Here is a 23,624-nt window from a genome sequence, read left to right on the forward strand (position 1 = left end):
AGAAAGCATTTGATACGATGAACCACAATCTCTTGCAACTTAAACTAGAACATTAAGGAGTCAGAGGACATTACTTTGAACACCTAAAAGCTTATCCTGAGAACAAATACCAGGATGTCTACACAAATGGCGTTACTTCAACTCAGCCAGTAGTTGTTGGAGTGCCACAGGGTAGTGTTCTTGGCCCACTACTCTTTCTCATTTACATCAATGACCTCCCAAATGCATCTCAACTCCTTAAACCAGTTCTATTCGTATATGACACTACTTATATCTTCTCACACTCAAACTTGACTATGCTTAGAAACTCTGTTAACAACGAGCTACTAAAAATATCTACGCGGATAACGACCAACAAACCTACTCTCAATATAGACAAAACCTACTTCATGTTGTTTGGAAACAAAATTTCAATATCCAACTTACGATATTGATTAATGGCTCCCCCATTACAAGACACTGAGGGAAATTTTTAGGTCTTCACCTTGACTGCAACTTTAAATTTCAGACCCACATCCAACATATATCCAAGAAAGTAGGCATCTTTTCCAAGATACGGTACTATGTATCCTAAATGGCACTATTTACACAATACCACTCCCTATTCTACCCTTACCTCACCTATGGTATTTGTGCGTGGGGATGAACCACGACCCACTACCTCAAACCATTACTAACCCAAAGCTGCTGTGCAGATTATCACAAATTCCTGCACCAGACTTAATATAAAGGTAAAAAATATGCACTCATATTATTGTGTCTAATATATATATATATATATATATATATATATATATATATATATATATATATATATATATATATATATATATATATATATATATATATATATATATATATATAATATGGTACAGAAGATTTAGGAGATACATTGTTAATATAAAGGTGGCATATACGGTACATGTTGTTACGTGTGTATCACCGATTATAAGGCGAAAATCTCATCCAGCTCCTCAGAGCTGGGGCGTGTGCCCAAAATGCAGCAGGCATTACCCCTTTGAACAGCCGCACTGAGCCGCTGGAACAGAAAACTAGCTGCCCTGGGATCTCTAGTTACCCTGATGAGTCTTTTTCCCAGCTCCTTAAGGAAATTAGATGCACTCTTTCCCCATGAGCCAAGGGTCTCTGAGCCTATGGGAACAAACATATAATGATGGGCAAGTTCTCCATATTTTCTAGACTTTTGGGACTCCCTGAAGCTGGCAGCTGCCCCTCCTTCCTCCCTGGTGTATTGGAGATAGGTATCAGCCAAGGTAGATGCACATGTATAGTCCCACACCACCTGCTTCCCAGCTGTCCAGGCTTGAAGGGTGATACCATCTGGACGCTTCTGGCTGCCATCAGATCTGCATAGTTGGGGTGGCTCCCTTACTGCTGGGCATCCAGCTGTTGTGAGGCTCCTCTTGATAATGTTATTAACCTCCTCATGTCTTGCAATCTTTCCCTCGGATTTACGGCACACAAGACCATAGTACCCGAATCGGTCTGCTGCTTCACTGCCACAAATACACCTGTGTTCGGCGAGAATAGGGGCGGCAAGTCGAAGGGCAATACCGATGCGGATGGTCTGTGGGTCGAGGCGTGTGCCAAGGCTGGAGTTGGGAACAGCCAACAGAAAGTCCCCAGCATGAGGGGCTCTCACTGCCAGGAGGCGGGCTCTATCCTTCCCTGACACACTCTGGAGCATTGTTGAGGCAATATTTTCCACTATTGGACCATCCCAGTGCGATTGTTTGTAGTTGTTGGGGGGAGCAGGTCTGGTTTCAGAGCCCGTTAGATTATCCCAGATCATTGCTCCGTCAATGAATTTTTGGTCCTGGACTCCAATCTTGTCCCTAAGATGTTCAGGGAGAATCGCTGCTACAAGCTCTCTGGATGCAATACACGAGGACAGAAAAGCAGGTAACGCAATCTGTGATGACTTGCGGACACCAATGCCTCCTAGTCTGACTGGAAGTGTAGCTTGGTTCCACTGCCCGTCTTCTAGAGTAAGGTTAAGTACTTTCGTAAAAATCTGCCTCAGAATACTGTCATATTCGTGCAGTATAGGGTTATCATATGAAGGTGCACATCTTAGGAAATATGTCAACCTGGGCAGACTCAAGCACTTTGTGAGAAGGTACAAGGCATCGTGGGTGTCCAGATTGCCTATTCGTTGTTCCATTCTCCTTAACTCTTCCAATTTCTTCCTGAGAATTGTGTCAATGGCATTGCTTCCCAGAGGTGCTCCTAGCAAGACACTATTTGTGGGGGCAATGACTGCTGCTCCTGGTAGTTTTGATCTCACTGCATTTATCACTTGTTGACTGAGATGATTTCACATTTGGATGGATTCAGGATGAGACCCATTTCCTGTCCCCGTGTCATTACCTGTGTAAGGTCATGTAGGAGGGACTCCTTTGTACCTGCTAGTGTGCCATCGTCTAGGAACCAGATGTTTAGCTCGCTGGTCAGTCTGACTGTGATTTCCCTAACTGCAATACAGAAGAGAAATGGTGCAAGAGGATCTCCTTGTTGGACACCCTCCGATGATGTGATTTCATGCTCTCCAAAGAGAAGCATTGATTCCTTGCTATACCCAGCTGAAACAAAAGGGAAGAGACCAGGGAAATGTTCTTGTACTGCTGCTAATACCACGTCTCTTTTCAGGAGATTGAACGCATTCTTGAAATCTAAAATATATATATATATATATATATATATATATATATATATATATATATATATATATATATATATATATATATATATATGTATATATATATATATATATATATATATATATATATATATATATATATATATATATATATATATATATATATATATATATATATATATATTGTAAACGTATTTAAAATATATTTAGTTGGGTTAGGCTAAAATAAATTGCTCTTCTTAAAATAAGGTTAGGTAAGTTTTCTAAGATTCTTTTGGTGCAAAATTAATTTTTTTTACATTAACATTAATGAAAAAAATATATCTTTAAACGTATAAGAGAAAATTTCATAAAGGAATTAATTTTAAATGAGTTCTTGCTAATTGACCAGTTTTACATATTCGGCACGACATATATATATATATATATATATATATATATATATATATATATATATATATATATATATATATATATATATATATATATATATATATATATATATATATTTTTTTTTTTTTTTTTTTTTTCAACAAGTCGGCCGTCTCCCACCGAGGCAGGGTGACCCAAAAAAGAAAGAAAATCCCCAAAAAGAAAATACTTTCATCATCATTCAACACTTTCACCACACTCGCACATTATCACTGTTTTTGCAGAGGTGCTCAGAATACAACAGTCTAGAAGCATACACATATAAAGATACACAACATATCCCTCCAAACTGCCAATATCCCAAACCCCTCCTTTAAAGTGCAGGCATTGTACTTCCCATTTCCAGGACTCAAGTCCGACTATATGAAAATAACCGGTTTCCCTGAATCCCTTCACTAAATATTACCCTGCTCACACTCCAACAGATCGTCAGGTCCCAAGTACCATTCGTCTCCATTCACTCCTATCTAACACGCTCACGCACGCTTGCTGGAAGTCCAAGCCCCTTACCCACAAAACCTCCTTTACCCCCTCTCTCCAACCCTTTCGAGGACGACCCCTACCCCGCCTTCCTTCCCCTATAGATTTATATGCTTTCCATGTCATTCTACTTTGATCCATTCTCTCTAAATGACCAAACCACCTCAACAACCCCTCTTCTGCCCTCTGACTAATACTTTTATTAACTCCACACCTTCTCCTAATTTCCACACTCCGAATTTTCTGCATAATATTTACACCACACATTGCCCTTAAACAGGACATCTCCACTGCCTCCAACCGTCTCCTCGCTGCTGCATTTACCACCCAAGCTTCACACCCATATAAGAGTGTTGGTACTACTATACTTTCATACATTCCCTTCTTTGCCTCCATAGATAACGTTTTTTGACTCCACATATACCTCAACGCACCACTCACCTTTTTTCCCTCATCAATTCTATGATTAACCTCATCCTTCATAAATCCATCCGCCGACACGTCAACTCCCAAGTATCTGAAAACATTCACTTCTTCCATACTCCTCCTCCCCAATTTGATATCCAATTTTTCTTTATCTAAATCATTTGACACCCTCATCACCTTACTCTTTTCTATGTTCACTTTCAACTTTCTACCTTTACACACATTCCCAAACTCATCCACTAACCTTTGCAATTTTTCTTTAGAATCTCCCATAAGCACAGTATCATCAGCAAAAAGTAACTGTGTCAATTCCCATTTTGAATTTGATTCCCCATAATTTAATCCCACCCCTCTCCCAAACACCCTAGCATTTACTTCCTTAACAACCCCATCTATAAATATATTAAACAACCATGGTGACATTACACATCCCTGTCTAAGACCTACTTTTACCGGGAAATAGTCTCCCTCTCTTCTACACACCCTAACCTGAGCCTCACTATCTTCATAAAAACTCTTTACAGCATTTAATAACTTACCACCTATTCCATATACTTGCAACATCTGCCACATTGCTCCTCTATCCACTCTATCATATGCCTTTTCTAAATCCATAAATGCAATAAAAACTTCCCTACCTTTATCTAAATACTGTTCACATATATGCTTCAATGTAAACACTTGATCTACACATCCCCTACCCACTCTGAAACCTCCTTGCTCATCCGCAATCCTACATTCTGTCTTACCTCTAATTCTTTCAATTATAACCCTACCGTACACTTTTCCTGGTATACTCAGTAAGCTTATTCCTCTATAATTTTTACAGTCTCTTTTGTCCCCTTTCCCTTTATATAAAGGGACTATACATGCTCTCCGCCAATCCCTAGGTACCTTCCCCTCTTTCATACATTTATTGAACAAAAGTACCAACCACTCCAACACTATATCCCCCCCTGCTTTTAACATTTCTGTCATGATCCCATCAGTACCAGCTGCTTTACCCCCTTTCATTTTACGTAATGCCTCACGTACCTCCCCCACACTTACATTCTGCTCTTCTTCACTCCTAAAAGATGGTATACCTCCCTGACCAGTGCATGAAATTACTGCCTCTGTTTCTTCCTTAACATTTAAAAGTTCCTCAAAATATTCTCGCCATCTACCTAATACCTCCATCTCCCCATCTACTAACTCCCCTACTCTGTTTTTAACTGACAAATCCATATTTTCCCTTGGCTTTCTTAACTTGTTTAACTCACTCCAAAATTTTTTCTTATTTTCATTAAAATTTCTTGACAGTGCCTCTCCCACTCTATCATCTGCTCTCCTTTTGCACTCTCTCACCACTCTCTTTACCTTTCTTTTACTCTCCATATATTCTGCTCTTCTTATAACACTTCTGCTTTGTAAAAACCTCTCATAAGCTACCTTTTTCTCTTTTATCACACCCTTTACTTCATCATTCCACCAATCACTCCTCTTTCCTCCTGCACCCACCCTCCTATAACCACAAACTTCTGCCCCACATTCTAATACTGCATTTTTAAAACTATTCCAACCCTCTTCAACCCCCCCATTACTCATCTTTGCACTATCCCACCTTTCTGCCAATAGTCGCTTATATCTCGCCCGAACTTCCTCCTCCCTTAGTTTATACACTTTCACCTCCCTCTTACTTGTTGTTGCCACCTTCCTCTTTTCCCATCTACCTCTTACTCTAACTGTAGCTACAACTAAATAATGATCCGATATATCAGTTGCCCCTCTATAAACATGTACATCCTGGAGCCTACCCATCAACCTTTTATCCACCAATACATAATCTAATAAACTACTTTCATTACGTGCTACATCATACCTTGTATATTTATTTATCCTCTTTTTCATAAAATATGTATTACTTATTACCAAATTTCTTTCTACACATAGCTCAATTAAAGGCTCCCCATTTACATTTACCCCTGGCACCCCAAATTTACCTACTACTCCCTCCATAACATTTTTACCCACTTTAGCATTGAAATCCCCAACCACCATTACTCTCACGCTTGATTCAAAACTCCCCACGCATTCACTCAACATTTCCCAAAATCTCTCTCTCTCCTCTACACTTCTCTCTTCTCCAGGTGCATACACGCTTATTATAACCCACTTTTCACATCCAATCTTTATTTTACTCCACATAATCCTTGAATTAATACATTTATAGTCCCTCTTTTCCTGCCATAGCTTATCCTTCAACATTATTGCTACTCCTTCTTTAGCTCTAACTCTATTTGAAACCCCTGACCTAATCCCATTTATTCCTCTCCATTGAAACTCTCCCACCCCCTTCAGCTTTGTTTCACTTAAAGCCAGGACATCCAGCTTCTTCTCATTCATAACATCCACAATCATCTCTTTCTTATCATCTGCACAACATCCACGCACATTCAGACTTCCCACTTTGACAATTTTCTTCTTCTTATTCTTATTCTTCTTATTATATATATATATAAATATATATATATATATATATATATATATATATATATATATATATATATATATATATATATATATGTCATGTCGAATATGTAAAACTGGTCAATTAGCAAAAACTCATTTAAAATTAATTCCTTTATGAAATTTTCTCTTATACGTTTAAAGATATATTTTTTTTATTAATGTTAATGTAAAAAAATTTAATTTTGCACCAAAAGAATCTTAGAAAACTTACCTAACCTTATTTTAAGAAGAGCAATTTATTTTAGCCTAACCCAACTAAATATATTTTAAATACGTTTACAATAATTTAATACTAAACAAACACAATGAAATATATTTTTTCGTTAGGTTTAGAATGATTTTGGTGAAATTATTGCACACACAAATTTTCAATTGTCCTATATGGCAAAATGAGCGTTGCTATTTAAGCCAAGATCGCAAGTTCTGCCTATTCGGCACGATATATATATATATATATATATATATATATATATATATATATATATATATATATATATATATATATACATATATATTTTCAACAAGTCGGCCGTCTCCCACCGAGGCAGGGTGACCCAAAAAAGAAAGAAAATCCCCAAAAAGAAAATACATTCATCATCATTCAACACTTTAACCTCACTCACACATTATCACTGCTTTTGCAGAGGTGCTCAGAATACAACAGTCTAGAAGCATACACATATAAAGATACACAACATATCCCTCCAAACTGGCAATATTCCAAACCCCTCCTTTAAATTGCAGGCATTGTACTTCCCATTTCCAGGACTCAAGTCCGACTATATGAAAATAACCGGTTTCCCTGAATCCCTTCACTAAATATTACCCTGCTCACACTCCAACAGATCGTCAGGTCCCAAGTATCATTCGTCTCCATTCACTCCTATCTAACACGCTCATGTTATATATATATATATATATATATATATATATATATATATATATATATATATATATATATATATATATATATATATATATATATATATATATTCAACAAGTTGGTCGTCTCCCACCGAGGCAGGGTGACCCAAAAAAGAAAGAAAATCCCCAAAAAGAAAATACTTTCATCATCATTCAACACTTTCACCACACTCACACATTATCACTGCCTTTGCAGAGGTGCTCAGGATAGGCCAAGCCCATGATGACACTCTTCAGGTCACTTGTTCTATCTAGGCTGGAATATTGCTGCACACTAACAGCACCTTTCAAGGCAGGTGAAATTGCCGACCTAGAAAATGTACAGAGAACCTTCACGGCGCGCATAACGGAGATAAAACACCTCAATTACTGGGAGCGCTTGAGGTTCCTAAACCTGTATTCCCTGGAACGCAGGCGGGAGAGATACATGATTATATACACCTGGAAAATCCTAGAGGGACTAGTACCGAACTTGCACACGAAAATCACTCACTACGAAAGCAAAAGACTTGGCAGACGATGCACCATCCCCCCAATGAAAAGCAGGGGTGTCACTAGCACGTTAAGAGACCATACAATAAGTGTCAGGGGCCCGAGACTGTTCAACTGCCTCCCAGCATACATAAGGGGGATTACCAACAAACCCCTGGCAGTCTTCAAGCTGGCACTGGACAAGCACCTAAAGTCGGTTCCTGACCAGCCGGGCTGTGGCTCGTACGTTGGTTTGCGTGCAGCCAGCAGTAACAGCCTGGTTGATCAGGCTCTGATCCACCAGGAGGCCTGGTCACAGACCGGGCCGCGGGGGCGTTGACCCCCGGAACTCTCTCCAGGTATATGTATGTTTACATCTGCTGCATGTATGTTTACGTTCGTTGTGATTGGCCAGGCCGCAATACAAAGCGTTGATTGGCTCTAATGTGCAGCTCGCTCCAAAAAAAAAATATTAGTTTTGCTAATATCTCCCAAAATAACAATTTCTACAAATTTTATACAACTTTTTATTCATTTCTAATTAATAATCTACTGTACAACTATGAAATAATTACTATCCTACTGTACAACTATGATATAATCCTTAGTGTTAAGTAGTCTGTAAGCCAATAATGTTAAGTTGGCTCATAATGCCTAGGCATAATAGAGGCTCTCTTTGTATTGCAACCCATTATTGTAAATACAAAATCTCTATGTACTGTTTGCAAAGACATAAAATAAATAAATAACTGTTGGTTCCTTGACGAGCGTCTTTCAGTTATAACTATATTTTTCGGTGCTGAATGCATTTAAGGTAGTTATAGTTGGCTGCACTATATATTTTTGTCTGTACTGTGCCAAGTCGCTGTTAATATTGATATGGTACAATGTTACTATAATCAGTCTTTGAATATTACAAGTGTTGGTATAAAAAAGATGTACTCAATAGTTAGACTCGTGCTTCATTTTCATTCATTGTTTTATAGCTTTAATCTCTTTTGAAAATATACTGCCTCATTTTATTTTTATCATGAATTATTAAAATAAAGTACGAATGATTTTTTATTATTTTTTATTGCCTGTCATGGTATATTATGGTAAAATACTATGTGTAAACAAAAGCTATTACTAGCGTATGAGCCCTACTACATTCCAGGGTTACAAAGACTCGTCTTAGTATTGGTATTGGTGTTTGAGCCACTAAGGATGCAGCAGAGGCTAGTCACTGAGCTTCTCATTGATGGTAGTCCTCTCGGAAGACCCCTTAGGTAACTCCGAGACGGGGGTTCACATGTCACACAACGGAACCCAAAACATTTCACGCGATGATGCTGGAGAGGTTACACGTGTCTTCATCTTCAAGAATGGAGGGGGTGACCCTGCAGGCTGTGAAGGACAAGGATTGGCACCATTATCCCGAGCATCCTCCATAAGTACCAGCACTAGTCAACATGGCGGCAGTGTCAGTGATAACGGAGGGATGGGTAATAGTGACAGTGAAAATGTTATTAATGGGATGCTAAGGACGGGGGAGGAAGATGTGGACCCCTCCACCGATCTAGGTGCTGATCTGCAACACATAGAAGAGTGGTTAAAAACTCGCAGTGATAGCCTTTCCAGTTTTGATTTTGACCCAGAAATCAAACCCTCTGAAATTGATGTTAATGATTTTTTCAACCTGAAAAGCGGGGTTCAGTTTCATGTAAGTGGTCAGGACTGTGGCTTAGTATTTTCTAAAGATAGTGCAAGTGATTCTGGTACTTCGTCAGGTACATTATTGCCTAATCAGTTTTCCTTCCCTGACCTGTGTGATACATTGGGTGGCTCTGGCAGCCGCAGGAACAGCTTCACAAAAAAGCTCGAAACTCTTATGCAAGTAGACAAGGGACTCTTTGAGGAGCTCTTGTTAACAGATGCCAACAAAAAGTACGGTAACAAGAAATTGGAAAACATGCCGTCATTACCCGTGGAAGATCGAGGACTGTTCGAGGAATTATTGTTACCCGGAGCACAGGAGGAGTGGGCCAAGCATGCTCAGGAACTGCTTTTGGCAGTATCATTAGAGAAAAGAGAATTAAATACTCCGAGCCAAGTAACGAGTGAGAGCGTATCCCTTCCTGAGCCTTCAGAATGTAGTGCACCTTTGTCGGAGAATGCTCAAGAGATGACAAGTGATCATGAATCCTCTGATGAACTAGAGCTCATGGTTAGAAATATTCAACCAATTAAGTTGATGAGTCCACAAGAGATTGAGAATATGGCTTCACGACCACTTGGCTTTGATGAAACTCCAATCAAAATGGAAGCTCAGAGAAATAGGGAAGTTACTAGTCAGATGGAAGAAGATTTTACCTTCATTCCATTTGGTCGTCAAGTCTGTGAAGATAACAACACACTGCCACCTGATCTTCTGACGAGTCCAAATAGTGAGGTAGACAGCAAGCTTTCTAGTATATTGGCAATGGATGCCTCCAATGACACTTTAGAAATTTCAAGTTCAGAGACTAGTGACATGCTAGAAAATCTTGGAAAAGCACCTCATAAATTGGAAAGAAGCATCTCTCCTGGGACATTCCTAGTCAAATTGGAACCGAGGGAAAATCGAGATGGATGTAACAAAAGCATTGCATCAACATGTGTATCCACATCTAGTCAGCTCACAACTGCAGCTATGCCACCCCCTTCAACAACATTTACAAATACAACAGCATCCTTTCAGCCGGTTTCAGTTCTGAATCCAAATGACAATGTTATCACAGCCATAGCCAAAACATCAGCTACGGCTAATTGCAGCTTAGTTACTGCTGTAAGTTCAAGCTCTACTGTAAGTGTCAGAACTGCGACCACTACTACTGCATCAGTTAATTTGGCTCCTAAAGGGCTTTTAAAAATGCCTTCTGGCCCAGTTCGAACCGAAATTAAAAAATTACCTATTGGTATGGTTCAACTACGTCTAGCAGCACCACAACCAGTTACATCGTTGGGTGCTGCTATAACAACTGCTACTGCAACTTCAGGTCCACAAATGGCTAGGCCTACTTTTATATTAAGACCATTAATTACACCTGGACAGCAGTTGCAACAGCAGCCACCTCGACAGCAAATCACAACACCTGAAAACTTCGTAAGTTCCAAGGACAATGCCCCATTAACCTTCACACCACTTAAAATGGTAACAGTGCAGCCAAATAAACCAGGCATTGCAAATGTTACAATCACAGTTGACCGAAAGGCAAATTCGACTACTGTTAACATTGTATCTTCAAACAGTGAGCATACAGTATTTAAGATCAACACTTGTGATTTGGTACGAGCTGTTTCTAGCATCCGTGAGCCACATTTGGATCCCTTGGGTCTTACTCCTCAACAGCTGTTGCGCTCTGCTCACACTGCTCACCGTCTTATCCAAGAGGTTCATCAACAGGGAGCTGCACGCCAGGCCAAAGGCACAGGAAAAGATGCTCCCTCAGGCCCTCAGAATTTTGAAATCAATCAGCCATTACAAGAGGTGAAGGCACCAGTCTCCAGAATGCAACAAGGACAGTTAGCACTGTTGCGACGTGCAGCAGCAGCAGCAGCAGTCACCACAGCAGTTTCAACAAGTGTGGCAAATACTACTAGCCAAAGTGTAACAAGTCAAGTTGTCACAAGTAGTGGTATTTGTACAAATATTGGGTCACCCATTATGGGAGGAGCTTCAGTGCTTACAACAGCCTCTTCATCAGGGTCTGTTCTAATCCCTACAACAGTAAATGCATCTGTTTTAAGTACAGTCAAAGGCACAGTTTCAACATTTGCATCACAGAAAATGCAAGTAGACACCATTGTATCACCACTTCGCCCAGAGATGAGGACTTCACGCCAGACTTCTGTCGCCAGTGCTGACAAATCTCACAGTAAATGATTTCATTTCTGTTGTCTTGAAGGGCATTAAGCTGACTGGATTAGATTGTCATATTCTTTATTCATATTAACTTTACATGAATATTGTATTGTAATAACTTTACAGTACTATTATATTGTATAAATAATTAGTTGTGACTTGTTTTACAGTAGCTAATTGTTTAATATTCAGTCATATTGCTTTATTTTTTATAAGCTATTATATTTGCTCAGTACAACTTCAAAAAATACAGGCAGACCCTGCTCATACAGCAGGTTAGGTTCTGGGCTGCCACTGTAAAGTGAAAAAGTTTTTTTCATTTTCAAATTCATAAAAAAGCCTGGTAACATCTATTAAATGAGCAATAGAGAAAGGTCTAAAAAATGCAAATGCAGTACACACATTACTTACCTTAAAATATTTTTGTTCTTAGCTTATGAAGAGTGGTGAATACATTTATTGTAGGAAGTCTGAATAAATAAAAATGGGTATACGTAACTGAAAACCACTGCATTAGTGAAATGCAGTAAAGCAAAGCACTGCAAAACGGAGTCCTCCTGTACTGTAAAATGCATTGTAAATTTATTTTCTTGTACCATTAATTAATCGTAACATTAAGACTTAAAATGTAATAACATTGTCTAATATTTAGCCTAGTAGTCGTTCAGTTCAGCTTAAAATGTTTTTTAATCTGTACACTTATTTTAATATCTCAGTATGTTTAAAAAATTTTGAATTTCAGTGAGTGAGAGTGTGAGTGAGTGAGAGTGTGAGTGAGTGAGTGAGAGTGTGAGTGAGTGAGAGTGTGAGTGAGTGAGTGTGAGTGAGTGAGAGTGTGAGTGAGTGAGAGTGTGAGTGAGTGAGAGTGTGAGTGAGAGTGTGAGTGAGTGAGAGTGTGAGTGAGTGAGTGTGAGTGAGTGAGTGTGAGTGAGTGAGAGTGTGAGTGAGAGTGTGAGTGAGAGTGTGAGTGAGAGTATGAGTGAGAGTGTGAGTGAGAGTATGAGTGAGAGTGTGAGTGTGAGTGAGAGTGTGAGTGAGAGTGTGAGTGAGAGTGTGAGTGAGAGTGTGAGTGAGAGTGTGAGTGAGAGTGTGAGTGAGAGTGAGAGTGTGAGTGAGAGTGAGAGTGTGAATGTGAGTGAGTGTGAGAGTGTGAGTGAGAGTGTGAGTGTGTGTGTGTGTGTGTGTGTGTGTGTGTGTGTGTGCGTGCGTGCATGAGTGCGTGCGTATGTGTGCATGTTTTCATGCACACTAATTGCATTAAAAATTAATATATGTGTATATATATATACACATACACACTCACTTTTTTGACCCTTTCAGGGTCGAGAGGTACTCTCCTAAACTCGTTCTCAGGGTCGAAAATTTTTTTGAAAAAAAAAAAAAAATTTTCTTATGAAATGATAGAGAATATTTTCCCGATCATAATGACAACAAAAGTATGAAATTTGATGGAAAACTTATGGAATTATGCTCTTGCGAAGTTAGCAGTCTCGACGATGTTTACGCATCGGCGATTTCGCCCACTTTGAGCCCTATTTTTGGCAAATTTCAGTATACTAGTCGACAAAAGTCGTATCTATTTTGCTAGAACTCCATTTTTTCTATCGAATGAGTACAAGAAACCACCCATTTACTGATTTCAAGTATCCAATAAAGTCAGAAATTGGCAATTTTGCCAATTTCACACAAATTTCAGAAGATGCCGATTTCTAAATAGGGTCCAGAGTAAGCAAGACAGACATTCCTGGCACTAAAATAAGAACATAAGAAAGAAGGAACACTGCAACAGGCCTGCTGACCCATGCGGAGCAGGTACATCTCTCTCCCCTCCCCCCAGATTAGACCAGTGGCCCCCCCCCCCTCAGATTAGCCCAATGACCCACCCAGTCTGGTCACCTCCACTCAAGGAAGGAGCACTGCACCAGACCCAGCAGCACAAGGTAGTCAGGTCCAACTCACACCCACTCATGTATTTATCTAGCCTATTTTTAAAACTACACAACGTTTTAGCCTAAAAACTGTACTCGGGAGTTTGCTCCACTCATCAACAACTCTATTACCAAACCAGTGCTTTCCTATATCCTTCCTGAATCTGAATTTTTCCAACTTGAAACCATTGCTGCGAGTCCTGTCTTGGCTGGAAATTTTCAGCACGCTATTTACATCCCCTTTATTTATTCCTGTTTTCCATTTATACACCTCGATCATATCCCCCCTAATTCTACGCCTTTCGAGAGAGTGCAGATTCAGGGCCCTCAGTCTTTCCTCATAGGGAAGATTTCTGATACATGGGATCATCTTTGTCATCCTCCTCTGTACGTTTTCTAGAGCATTTATATCCATTCTGTAATACGGTGACCAGAACTGAGCAGCATAGTCTAAATGAGGCCTAACCAAGGATATATAGAGTTGAAGAACAACCTGAGGACTTCTATTATTTATACTTTTTGATATGAAGCCAAGAATTCTGTTAGCTTTATTGCGAACACTAATGCACTGTTGTCTTGGTTTTAGATTACTGCTAACCAGAACTCCTGAATCCTTTTCGCAATCAGTAGTATTAAGATCTACATTATTTAGTTTATATGTCGCATGGTTATTTAACTGTCCAACATTTAGAACTTTGCATTTGTCAATATTAAACTGCATCTGCCACTTCTCCGACCATTGCGTCAGTCTATTCAAATCATCCTGGAGTGCTCTAGTGTCCTCATTAGAATGAATTGGACGGCCTATTTTGGTGTCGTCAGCAAATTTGCTTATGTCATTATTTATTCCCTCATCTATGTCGTTTATGTAAATTGTGAACAACAACGGGCCCAACACTGACCCCATGAGGAACACCGCTTGTGACGTGCCCCCATTTTGATTTCTCCCCATTTATGCAAACTCTCTGCTGTCTATTTGTCAGCCATGCCTCTACCCAAGAAAAAATTTCTCCTATTCCTTGTGCCTTAAGTTTCCTCAATAGCCTCTGGTGTGGAACTCTATTGAAAGCCTTACTGAAGTCCATATACACAATATCATATTCATTACCATGATCTACCTCCTCAAACACCTTAGTGAAAAAAGTTAGTAAATTCGTAAGACAGGAACACCCCTTTGTAAAACCGCGTTGAGAGTCATTAATCAATCTGTGCCTGTCAAGATGGCTACGAATTGCTTCGGCAGTTATTGGTTCCATAAATTTTCCCACTATGGAGGTAAGGCTTATTGTTCTGTAATTCGAAGCCAAGGACCTGTCACCTGCCTTGTAAATAGGTATTACATGTTGAGGTGGTTCAGACATGTAGACAGAATGGAGCGAAACAGAGTGACTTCAAGAGTGTATCAGCCTGTAGTGGAAGGAAGGCGGGGTAGGGGTCGGCCTAGGAAAGGTTGGAGGGAGGGGGTAAAGGAGGTTTTGTGTGCGAGGGGCTTGGACTTCCAGCAGGCATGTGTGAGCGTGTTTGATAGGAGTGAATGGAGGCAAATGGTTTTTAATACTTGACGTGCTGTTGGAGTGTGAGCAAAGTAACATTTATGAAGGGGTTCAGGGAAACCGGCAGGCCAGACTTGAGTCCTGGAGATGGGAAGTACAGTGCCTGCACTCTGAAGGAGGGGTGTTAATGTTGCAGTTTAAAAACTGTAGTGTAAAGCACCCTTCTGGAAAGACAGTGATGGAGTGAATGATGGTGAAAGCTTTTCTTTTTCGGGCCACCCTGTCTTGGTGGGAATCGGCCAGTGTGATAATAAAAAAAAAAAAAATAAAAAATTTACCATTTTCCACTTATCAGGCACTATGCCAATTTGTAGTGATATGTTTAAAATATTAGCCAAAGGTATGCTATAATAATTTGTAGTGATATGTTTAAAAGATTAGCCAAAGGTATGCTAAATTCCTCTTTACATTCCTTTAACACCCTTGCAAACAGTTCATCAGGGCCTGGGGATTTGTTAGGTTTTAGTTTCTCTATTTGTCTGAGGACCATGCCGCTAGTTACCGCAATCATACATAGTTTATTATCATCCTGTTCTACATAATCTATTATTTCAGGAATATCGCTAGTATTTTCCTGGATGAAAACTGAGAGGAAGTAGGTATTGAGAACTTCACACATATCCTTATCACTGTCAGTGATCTGACCAGAGTTACTCTTAAGTGGGCCAATCTTGTCCCTAATCTTACTTCTGTATACCTGAAAGAACCCTTTTGGGTTAGGCTTTGAATCCCTTGCGACCTTAGCCTCATTTATTTCTCTCTTAATTGAATATATTGATTTCTTAACTGCCCATCCCCTCTTTTGATACGCCTATATATGCCTCTCTTTTGACCAGTGAGATGTTTTAATCTATTGTTCATCCATTTGGGATCATTTTTGTTAGATATAATCTCCCTACTCGGAACTAAAGTTGTCTGGGCAGCTAGAACTATGCTCTGAAAAACGTCATATTGGCAACCAAGATTACCTATCTGACTCATAGTCAGGACATCCCAATTTAGCCCATCCAGGTAATTTTTCAGTCCCATGAAGTCGGCCAAGTGAAAATCTGGGACAGAAATTTGATTGGAGTTATCTGGGTAATTCCATGATATATTGAAATTAAGTGATTTGTGATCACTTTCCCCAAGCTCATCATTAAGCTCAAGATTATTAACCCTTTGAGGGTCGAGAGGCCCTCTCCGAAACTCGTTCTCAGGGTTGGCCAAATTTAAAAAAAAAAAAAATTATTTTCTCTTATGAAAAGATAGAGAATCTTTTCCCGATCATAAAGACACCAAAAGTTTGAAATTTGATAGAAAACTTACGGAATTATGCTCTCGCAAAGTTAGCGGTCTCGACGATGTTTACGCATCGGCGATTTTGCCTACTTTGAGCCCCATTTTCGGCCAATTTCACTGTACTAGTCGACAAAAAACATGAATATTTCGCTAGAACTCCATTTTTTCTATCGAATGGGTGCAAGAAACCACTCATTTATGAAATCCAACTATCCAGTACAGTGGTCAGAATTTAGCAATTTTGCCAATTTCACACAAATTTCAAAAGATGCCAATTTCCGAATAGGGTCCAGAATAAACAAGAAAGACATTCCTGGCACTAAAATGACATTTCCTTTAGTCATTAGTCATGTCTCAAGGCCCCTCTTGTATTCTTTTGCTTTCCACTTTGAATTTTTATTTTCACAAAAAATATAAGATTTACTGTTATGCAGACTACTGCATTAGTGTAAAAAATGGTATAAATATTATTGGTGCACTTGTGAAAGAATATTAGACTCACCAGTTGACGTGTATTGCACGCTTGGCACGATTTGTTTACTTTTGAAGTTTGGTAAAAATCGAACATTTCTGCTGCTTCGAGCTCAATTTCAAGGCACCTTTCTTTGTAAAACCAGTCAAAATCATCTCAATTTCTGTAATATGTCTTCCATTCTATAAAATGAGACCAAGAAAACTAGAATACAACAATAAATACCATACGAAAATACACTGCAAAGTCGCTGATTTATTCAAAAAAAATGGTCAAAGTTTTTTTTTTCTCATTATGCACTGTGTGCTGCAGGATTTTTTTTAGACTGTGCACACTGACCACATAGACCCATTCTTTCATATGAAGGCCTACCAGCTTTCTCCCACTAGATTTGAGGCCGCTAGAATTTATGAGTACTAGTACGTCAAAAACCCCTACGCGTAAGACGTACTAGTACGACGAAAACCCTCAAAGGGTTAATTAGTGAATCTTTGTTGGCAAGAACCAAGTCAAGCAGATTGCTTCCTCTAGTTGGTTCTGTCACAACCTGTTCTAAAAAGCAATCCTGAACTGTATCAAGAAAGTCACTAGACTCAAAATTTCCTGTCATATTGTTCCAATCAATTTGTCTAAAGTTAAAATCTTCATTAGTCATGTCCCCAGGCCCCTCTGACATCTCTTTTGCTTTCCACTTTGAATTTTTATTCTCACAAAAAGTAGAAGATTTATTGTTTTTGGAGACTACTGCATTAGTGTAGAAATGGTATAAATAATGTCAGTGCACTTGTGGAAGAATATTAGACTCGCCAGTTAATGTGTATTGGACGCTTGGCATGATTTGTTTACTTTTGAAATTTGGTAAAAATCGAACATTTCTGCTATTTTGAGCTCAATTTCAAGGTACTTTTCATTATGAAACCAGTCAAAATCATCTCAATTTCTGTAATATGTCTTCCATTCTATAAAATGAGACCAGGAAAACTAGAATACGACCATAAATACCATACAAAAATACACTGCAAAGTCGCTGTTTTAAACCAAAAACACGGTCAGAGTTTTTTTTTTCTCATTATGCACTGTGTGCTGCAGGATTTTTTTTTATACTGTGCACACTGACCACATAGACCCATTCTTTCATATGTAGGCCTACCAGCTCTCTCACTAGATTTGAATTCGCTAGAATTTAGGCGTTCTAGTATGTCAATAACCCTGGTGCGTAAGCCGTACTAGTACGTCAGAAACCCTGAAAGAGTTAACAATTTACAAACAGGCAAAATTATATACAAACATTATCTTTCAGCCCACAGCAGGATTTGAACCGGCACACACTCATCCTTTGATGCAGGACATCCTTTGATGCAGGACATATATATGTATTCATATTTACAAGCGGTATTTCTCAATTCATGCGTGTGCGCGTGCACATGCACACACACGCACACACGTGCACACACGCACACACGTGCACACACGTGTACACATGTGCGCACATGCACACGCACACATGCACACACACACACACACACACACACACACACACACACACACACACACACACACACACACACACACACACACACACACACACACACACACACACATGCATACTTACATTTATTTATGTATTTATTAAGAATTCTTTGGTTCAATTAATGGTTTTTATCCATCTAGTTTTAATTATACATGATAACTTAATTTTATTCCTTAAGAATATAAAGAAGTGCTACAATAAGCCTTATCCTAAGGGAACCCTACTCATACCCAACCATTCCCAATTAAGCACTTGTCTAGTCTATTTTCAAAGCTACCCATGGTATTAACCCCTTGACTGTCACAACCCGCCAGTCCTGAGGTGTCTCCTGGTGTCGCAAAATTTCCAAAAAAAAAAAAAATTGTTTTTTCTTATAAAATGATAGAGAATCTTTTCCCGATTGTAATGATACCAAAAGAACGAAATTTGATGGAAAACTGACGGAATTACGCTCTCGCAAAGTTAGCGACCTCGGTGATATTTACAAATCAGCGATTTTGCCCACTTTGAGTCCTATTTTTGGCTAATTCCATTGTTCCAGCCGACCAAACTCATAGCTATTTCTTTAGAACTCCATTTTTTCTATCGATTGAGTACAAGAAACTGCCCATTTACCGATTTCAACTACCCAATAATGTAGTCAGAAATTTGCAATTTGGCCAATTTCACGAAAATTAAAAAATATGACAATTTCAAAATAAGGTCCAGAATGAACAATACAGACATTCCTGGCTCTAAAATAACATTTTCTTTGTTCATCAGTCACGTCTCCAGGCCCCTCTGATATTACTCTTGCTTTCTATTTAGAATTTTTATTCAAACAAAAAATAGAAGATTTACTGTTATGCAGACTACTGCAATATTGTAATAATTGTACAAATAATGTCAACCCATTCATGACTGCATATTAGAATGGCTACTTGGACATTTATTGGAAAATGACATCATTTGTTTACTTTGGAACATCGGCAAAAATCAGACATTTTCCCTACTTTGAGCTCCATTTCAAGGTTATTTTCATAGTAAAACCAATGAAAATCACCTCTATTTCTATAATATGTTTTCCATACTATCAAATGAGACCAAGAAAACAAGAATACACCTACCATCTGACTTACGACCTGCTCAACTTACGACGACTCGACTTAAGACCGTGTTTTTTATGCCAAATTTTTGGGAAATAAACAAGTGTTTGTGTTGTACAGAGTGTTTATCCTAAACCTTACAGTATAAAATACAGTACTAACAGCATAAAAAGTAAAGTAAAACATGAAATACCAAAATAAAACAATAAAATAGTCATTACAAAAATGTTATGTTGATATTCAGTAGTAAAGTTCGACTTACGTCCATTTTGACTTACGACCGGTTTCTCGGAACCAAACTCGATCGTAAGTTGGATGGTAGGTGTACAACCATAAATACTATACGAAAATAGACGGCCGGATTTTTTTTCCTTATTATGCACTGCGTGCTGCAGGATTTTTTTTATATGGTGCACACTGACCACACAGACCCATTCTCTCACATGTGGGCCTACCAGCTTTCTCCTGCTTGATTTGAAGCCACTAGAATTTATGAGTATATATACGTCAAACACGGTGGCTCGTAAAACGTATATATACGACCGAAACAGTCAAAGGGTTAAGGTCATTGATGTTACTTGACAATTTATTTCACATGACTTGAGGTGTAGTATTTCCAAACTAGTGCTCTCCTATATCATTTAGTATGGATTTTAATCAGTTAGGTGGATCTCAAAGGGGATGAAGTAGTTAAGGCTATCCTTATTGTATTCGATCACAAAAGTTGCTGCCAACTAGTATTATTTGAATGCTTCACCTAGGAACTACTACTTAACCTATAAAATGGGCTACTTTCAAATCCTCTCTTTGGTTGCTCAGACAATGTTTGGTGTGTGTAAATGCATGAAGAGTTCTATTTCATTTTTCTCTTTGGTAAAAGTTCTATTGATCAGATCATCAATCAGTTGGCTTTTTCTGGGACTGGGCTGCTGGGTAGACATTTAGTAGACCTCTGGAGTTGTATGTCCATAATTTAGGGTTAGACTGTAAAATAAAAAAATTAGGAAGCCCATATTTTTATTGTAGGTGGTAGTTACCTAGGAAAATTGCTATATGCTGTATTCATTTTAAAATGATATAATATCAGATTCCTTATTCTGCATTTTTTCTTTTGTAAGTAGTTAAGAGTGAAGGTGTTGGGGTATCCCTGCGTCCTGGAGCACCTCCAACCATGGTCTCAGTGCCTTCTGTCCTGGACACTCTCTCAGCTTCCTCATTGGTACCCGCTGACCTCCTACAAACATCATCGCTATCACCTTCTTCCAGTCACGTACCAAGTGATGATGATCTCAATGATGAAAACCCTGAAATGTGTACGGGTGAGTTATGAAAAGACTTTTTTTTATAACACTTCCTTAGGAGAAGTTACCAAGGCTGGTAGATGAGTTTGAGAGGCTGTGGAAAAAAAACTATTAAAAGTAGCATAGAAAAAGAACAAGGCAGTGAGAATAAGAAAGAGTGTAAGTGTGAAAAAGTAAATGTCAGGTTATTGGAAGGAAGTGTGGAGAAAGTGAATGTATTTTGGTATTTGACAGGACATGTTAGAAGATAGGTCTACGAACCATAGATGAAGGAAAAAAGTGGCAAGTTGAGTGTTGAAGTGTTTATGGAGAGAAAGTTTATTTATGATATGGGTGTAGGGAATGTGCTTTAAATGTTGCAGCAAAGGGGAAGCTGGAGGCAGTGGAAATGTCATATTTGAGAGCAATTTGTGGAGTGAATCTTATGCAAAGAATTCGGAGCATAGCAGTTAGAAGAAGGTATTATTCAGAGGGCAGAGAAGGGGTGTGAGGAAGGTTTTAAGTGGTGGAGTTTGAGCATCCAGCCAGCATGTGCGAGTGTGATTGAGTAGAGTGTTTGAGACAGGTGGGTTCAGGAATTTGATTTGCTCCTAGAGTGTGAGCAGTGGAACATTTATGAAAGGATTCAGGGGAAGTGGTTATCCATACTTGAGTCCTGGACAACACCTGCACTCAATGGAAATAAGCCACTCTGACTTTTTTGAGTTATCCTAGGTTCTCTGCTATGTATGATAATCAGTGTAACTGTATTTGTATACCTAAATAAACTTACTTATGGAAGGAGAGGCAGGGATGTTACAGTTAGGAATATCACTTGAATTGTGATGTCTGCACACTTCTGGCTAGACAGCTGTTGAATGAATGATGGTGAATGTTTACCTTTTTGGGTCACCTTACCTTAGTGGGAAATGGCCAGTGTGGTAAAAAAAAGATACTGTATTAATAAACTTTTTTTTTTTCTGTAATGTTTTCAGTTTTTCCTGAAAGTTCTTTAATAGGGATATATCAGATTGTTTTATTCTCTTGGTTACTTGAGTATATGTACTTGCAGTATCTGATGAGGTTGCCAACAAGGCCTTTGAAGAACTTGGTATTCACATAGATTCCCTGAAGTGCGAGCCTTCACCACAGGGTGGTAAATACTGGCTTTGCCCCATCAAAGGCTGCTGCAAGAATTTTCCAAAACTTTCTTCTCTTAAGGTATTGATTTGCTATTCCTTTTTTATTATGTAAGATATTTCCAAGGGGCTAGTAACCCCTTCTCCTGTATAAATGACTAAATTTAAAAAGAGAAACTTTTGTTTTTCTTTTTGGGCCACCCTGCCTAGGTGGGATATGGCCGGTGTGTTAAAAGAAAGAAAGATTTCCATAGGACAGCACATTTTAGTTTCACTGTTAATAGCACAGTTTAATTCATTATTTTCATGGGATAATACAGTGGATAAAAGATCATCTTGAACTCTCGTAAGATAAATGACAAAATGAATGAATGAAGCTGGTCGTGTACACATGCCACCAGCTTCACCTCTTGCTTCAAGACATGACTACTACATCTCTGGCACAGAATACCAGATCATAGACATTTCTGTCTTATAATGACATATTACATGTTTCACATGTACATTGGACCCCCGCCTTACAAACGCATCGCGTTATGTTAAATCCGCCATACGAAGCATTTGAACGCAAAAATTTTGCCTCGACTCACGATAAAAAACTCACCTTACGGGACGCGTCCCATGTGTGGCCTCAGCTGCCCCGTGGGTGCCAGTGTTTACAAGCCAGCCAGTGCAGTCACATCTAAGCATACATTCAGTACATTTCATATTATCACTGTTTTTAGTGCTTGTAATTGCAAAATAAGTCACCATGGGCCCCAAGAAAGCTTCTAGTGCCAACCCTGTGGTAAAAAGGGTGAAAATTACTATGGAAATGAAGAAAGAGATAATTGCTAAGTACGAAAGTGGAGTGTGTGTCTCGGAGCTGGCCAGATTGTATGCCAAACCCCAATCAACCATCGCTACTATCTTGGCCAACAAAACGACAATCAAGGAAGCTGTTCTTGCAAAAGGTGCAAGTTTGTTTTCGAAACAGAGATCGCAAGTGATAGATGATGTTGAGATACTGTTATTGGTGTGGATAAACGAAAAACAGATAGCAAGAGATAGCATCTCTCTAGCAATCATATGTGAAAAGGCTAGGAAGTTGCATGACGATTTAATTAGAAAAATGCCTGCAACTAGTAGTGATGTTAGTGAATTTAAGGCCAGCAAAGGTTGGTTTGAGAGATTTAAAAATCGTAGTGGCATACATAGTGTGATAAGGCATGGTGAGGCTGCCAGTTCGGACCAAAAAGCGGCAGAAAAATATGTGAAGGAATTCAAGGAGTACATAGACAGTGAAGAGTTGAAACCTGAACAAATGTTTAATTGCGACGAAACAGGCCTGTTTTGGAAGAAAATGCCAAGCAGGACCTACATAAGCCTATGAAAGACAGGCTTACTCTTTTGATGTGTGCTAATGCTAGTGGTGATTGCAAAGTGAAGCGTTTATTGGTGTATCACTCTGAAACTCCCAGAGCGTTCAGGCAAAACAATGTCCTTAAGGCTAATTTGTGTGTGCTGTGGAGGGCAAACAGGAAGGCATGGGTCACTAGGGACTTTTTC

General features: G+C 38.9%; 1 protein-coding gene across 4 annotated transcripts in view; it reads left to right on the forward strand.

Moving 5' to 3' along the window:
* The first annotated feature begins 9,126 nt into the window (after positions 1 to 9,126).
* LOC128690944 (uncharacterized) overlaps positions 9,127 to 23,624 on the forward strand; it is a 78,699-nt gene continuing 64,201 nt past the window's right edge. For 3 of the 4 annotated variants that reach the window (XM_053779737.2, XM_053779736.2, XM_070088398.1), the window contains exons 1-3: positions 9,127 to 11,820; positions 20,776 to 20,976; positions 22,010 to 22,158. In XM_053779737.2, coding sequence (XP_053635712.2) covers positions 9,165 to 11,820; positions 20,776 to 20,976; positions 22,010 to 22,158 — 3,006 coding nt within the window. In that variant the 5' untranslated portion in view covers positions 9,127 to 9,164. The remainder of the gene's footprint in view (positions 11,821 to 20,775; positions 20,977 to 22,009; positions 22,159 to 23,624) is intronic. The other variant, XM_053779738.2, reaches the window with a different exon arrangement.

This window comes from Cherax quadricarinatus, chromosome 24, assembly GCF_038502225.1.
Source record: "Cherax quadricarinatus isolate ZL_2023a chromosome 24, ASM3850222v1, whole genome shotgun sequence".
NCBI lineage: Eukaryota > Metazoa > Arthropoda > Malacostraca > Decapoda > Parastacidae > Cherax > Cherax quadricarinatus.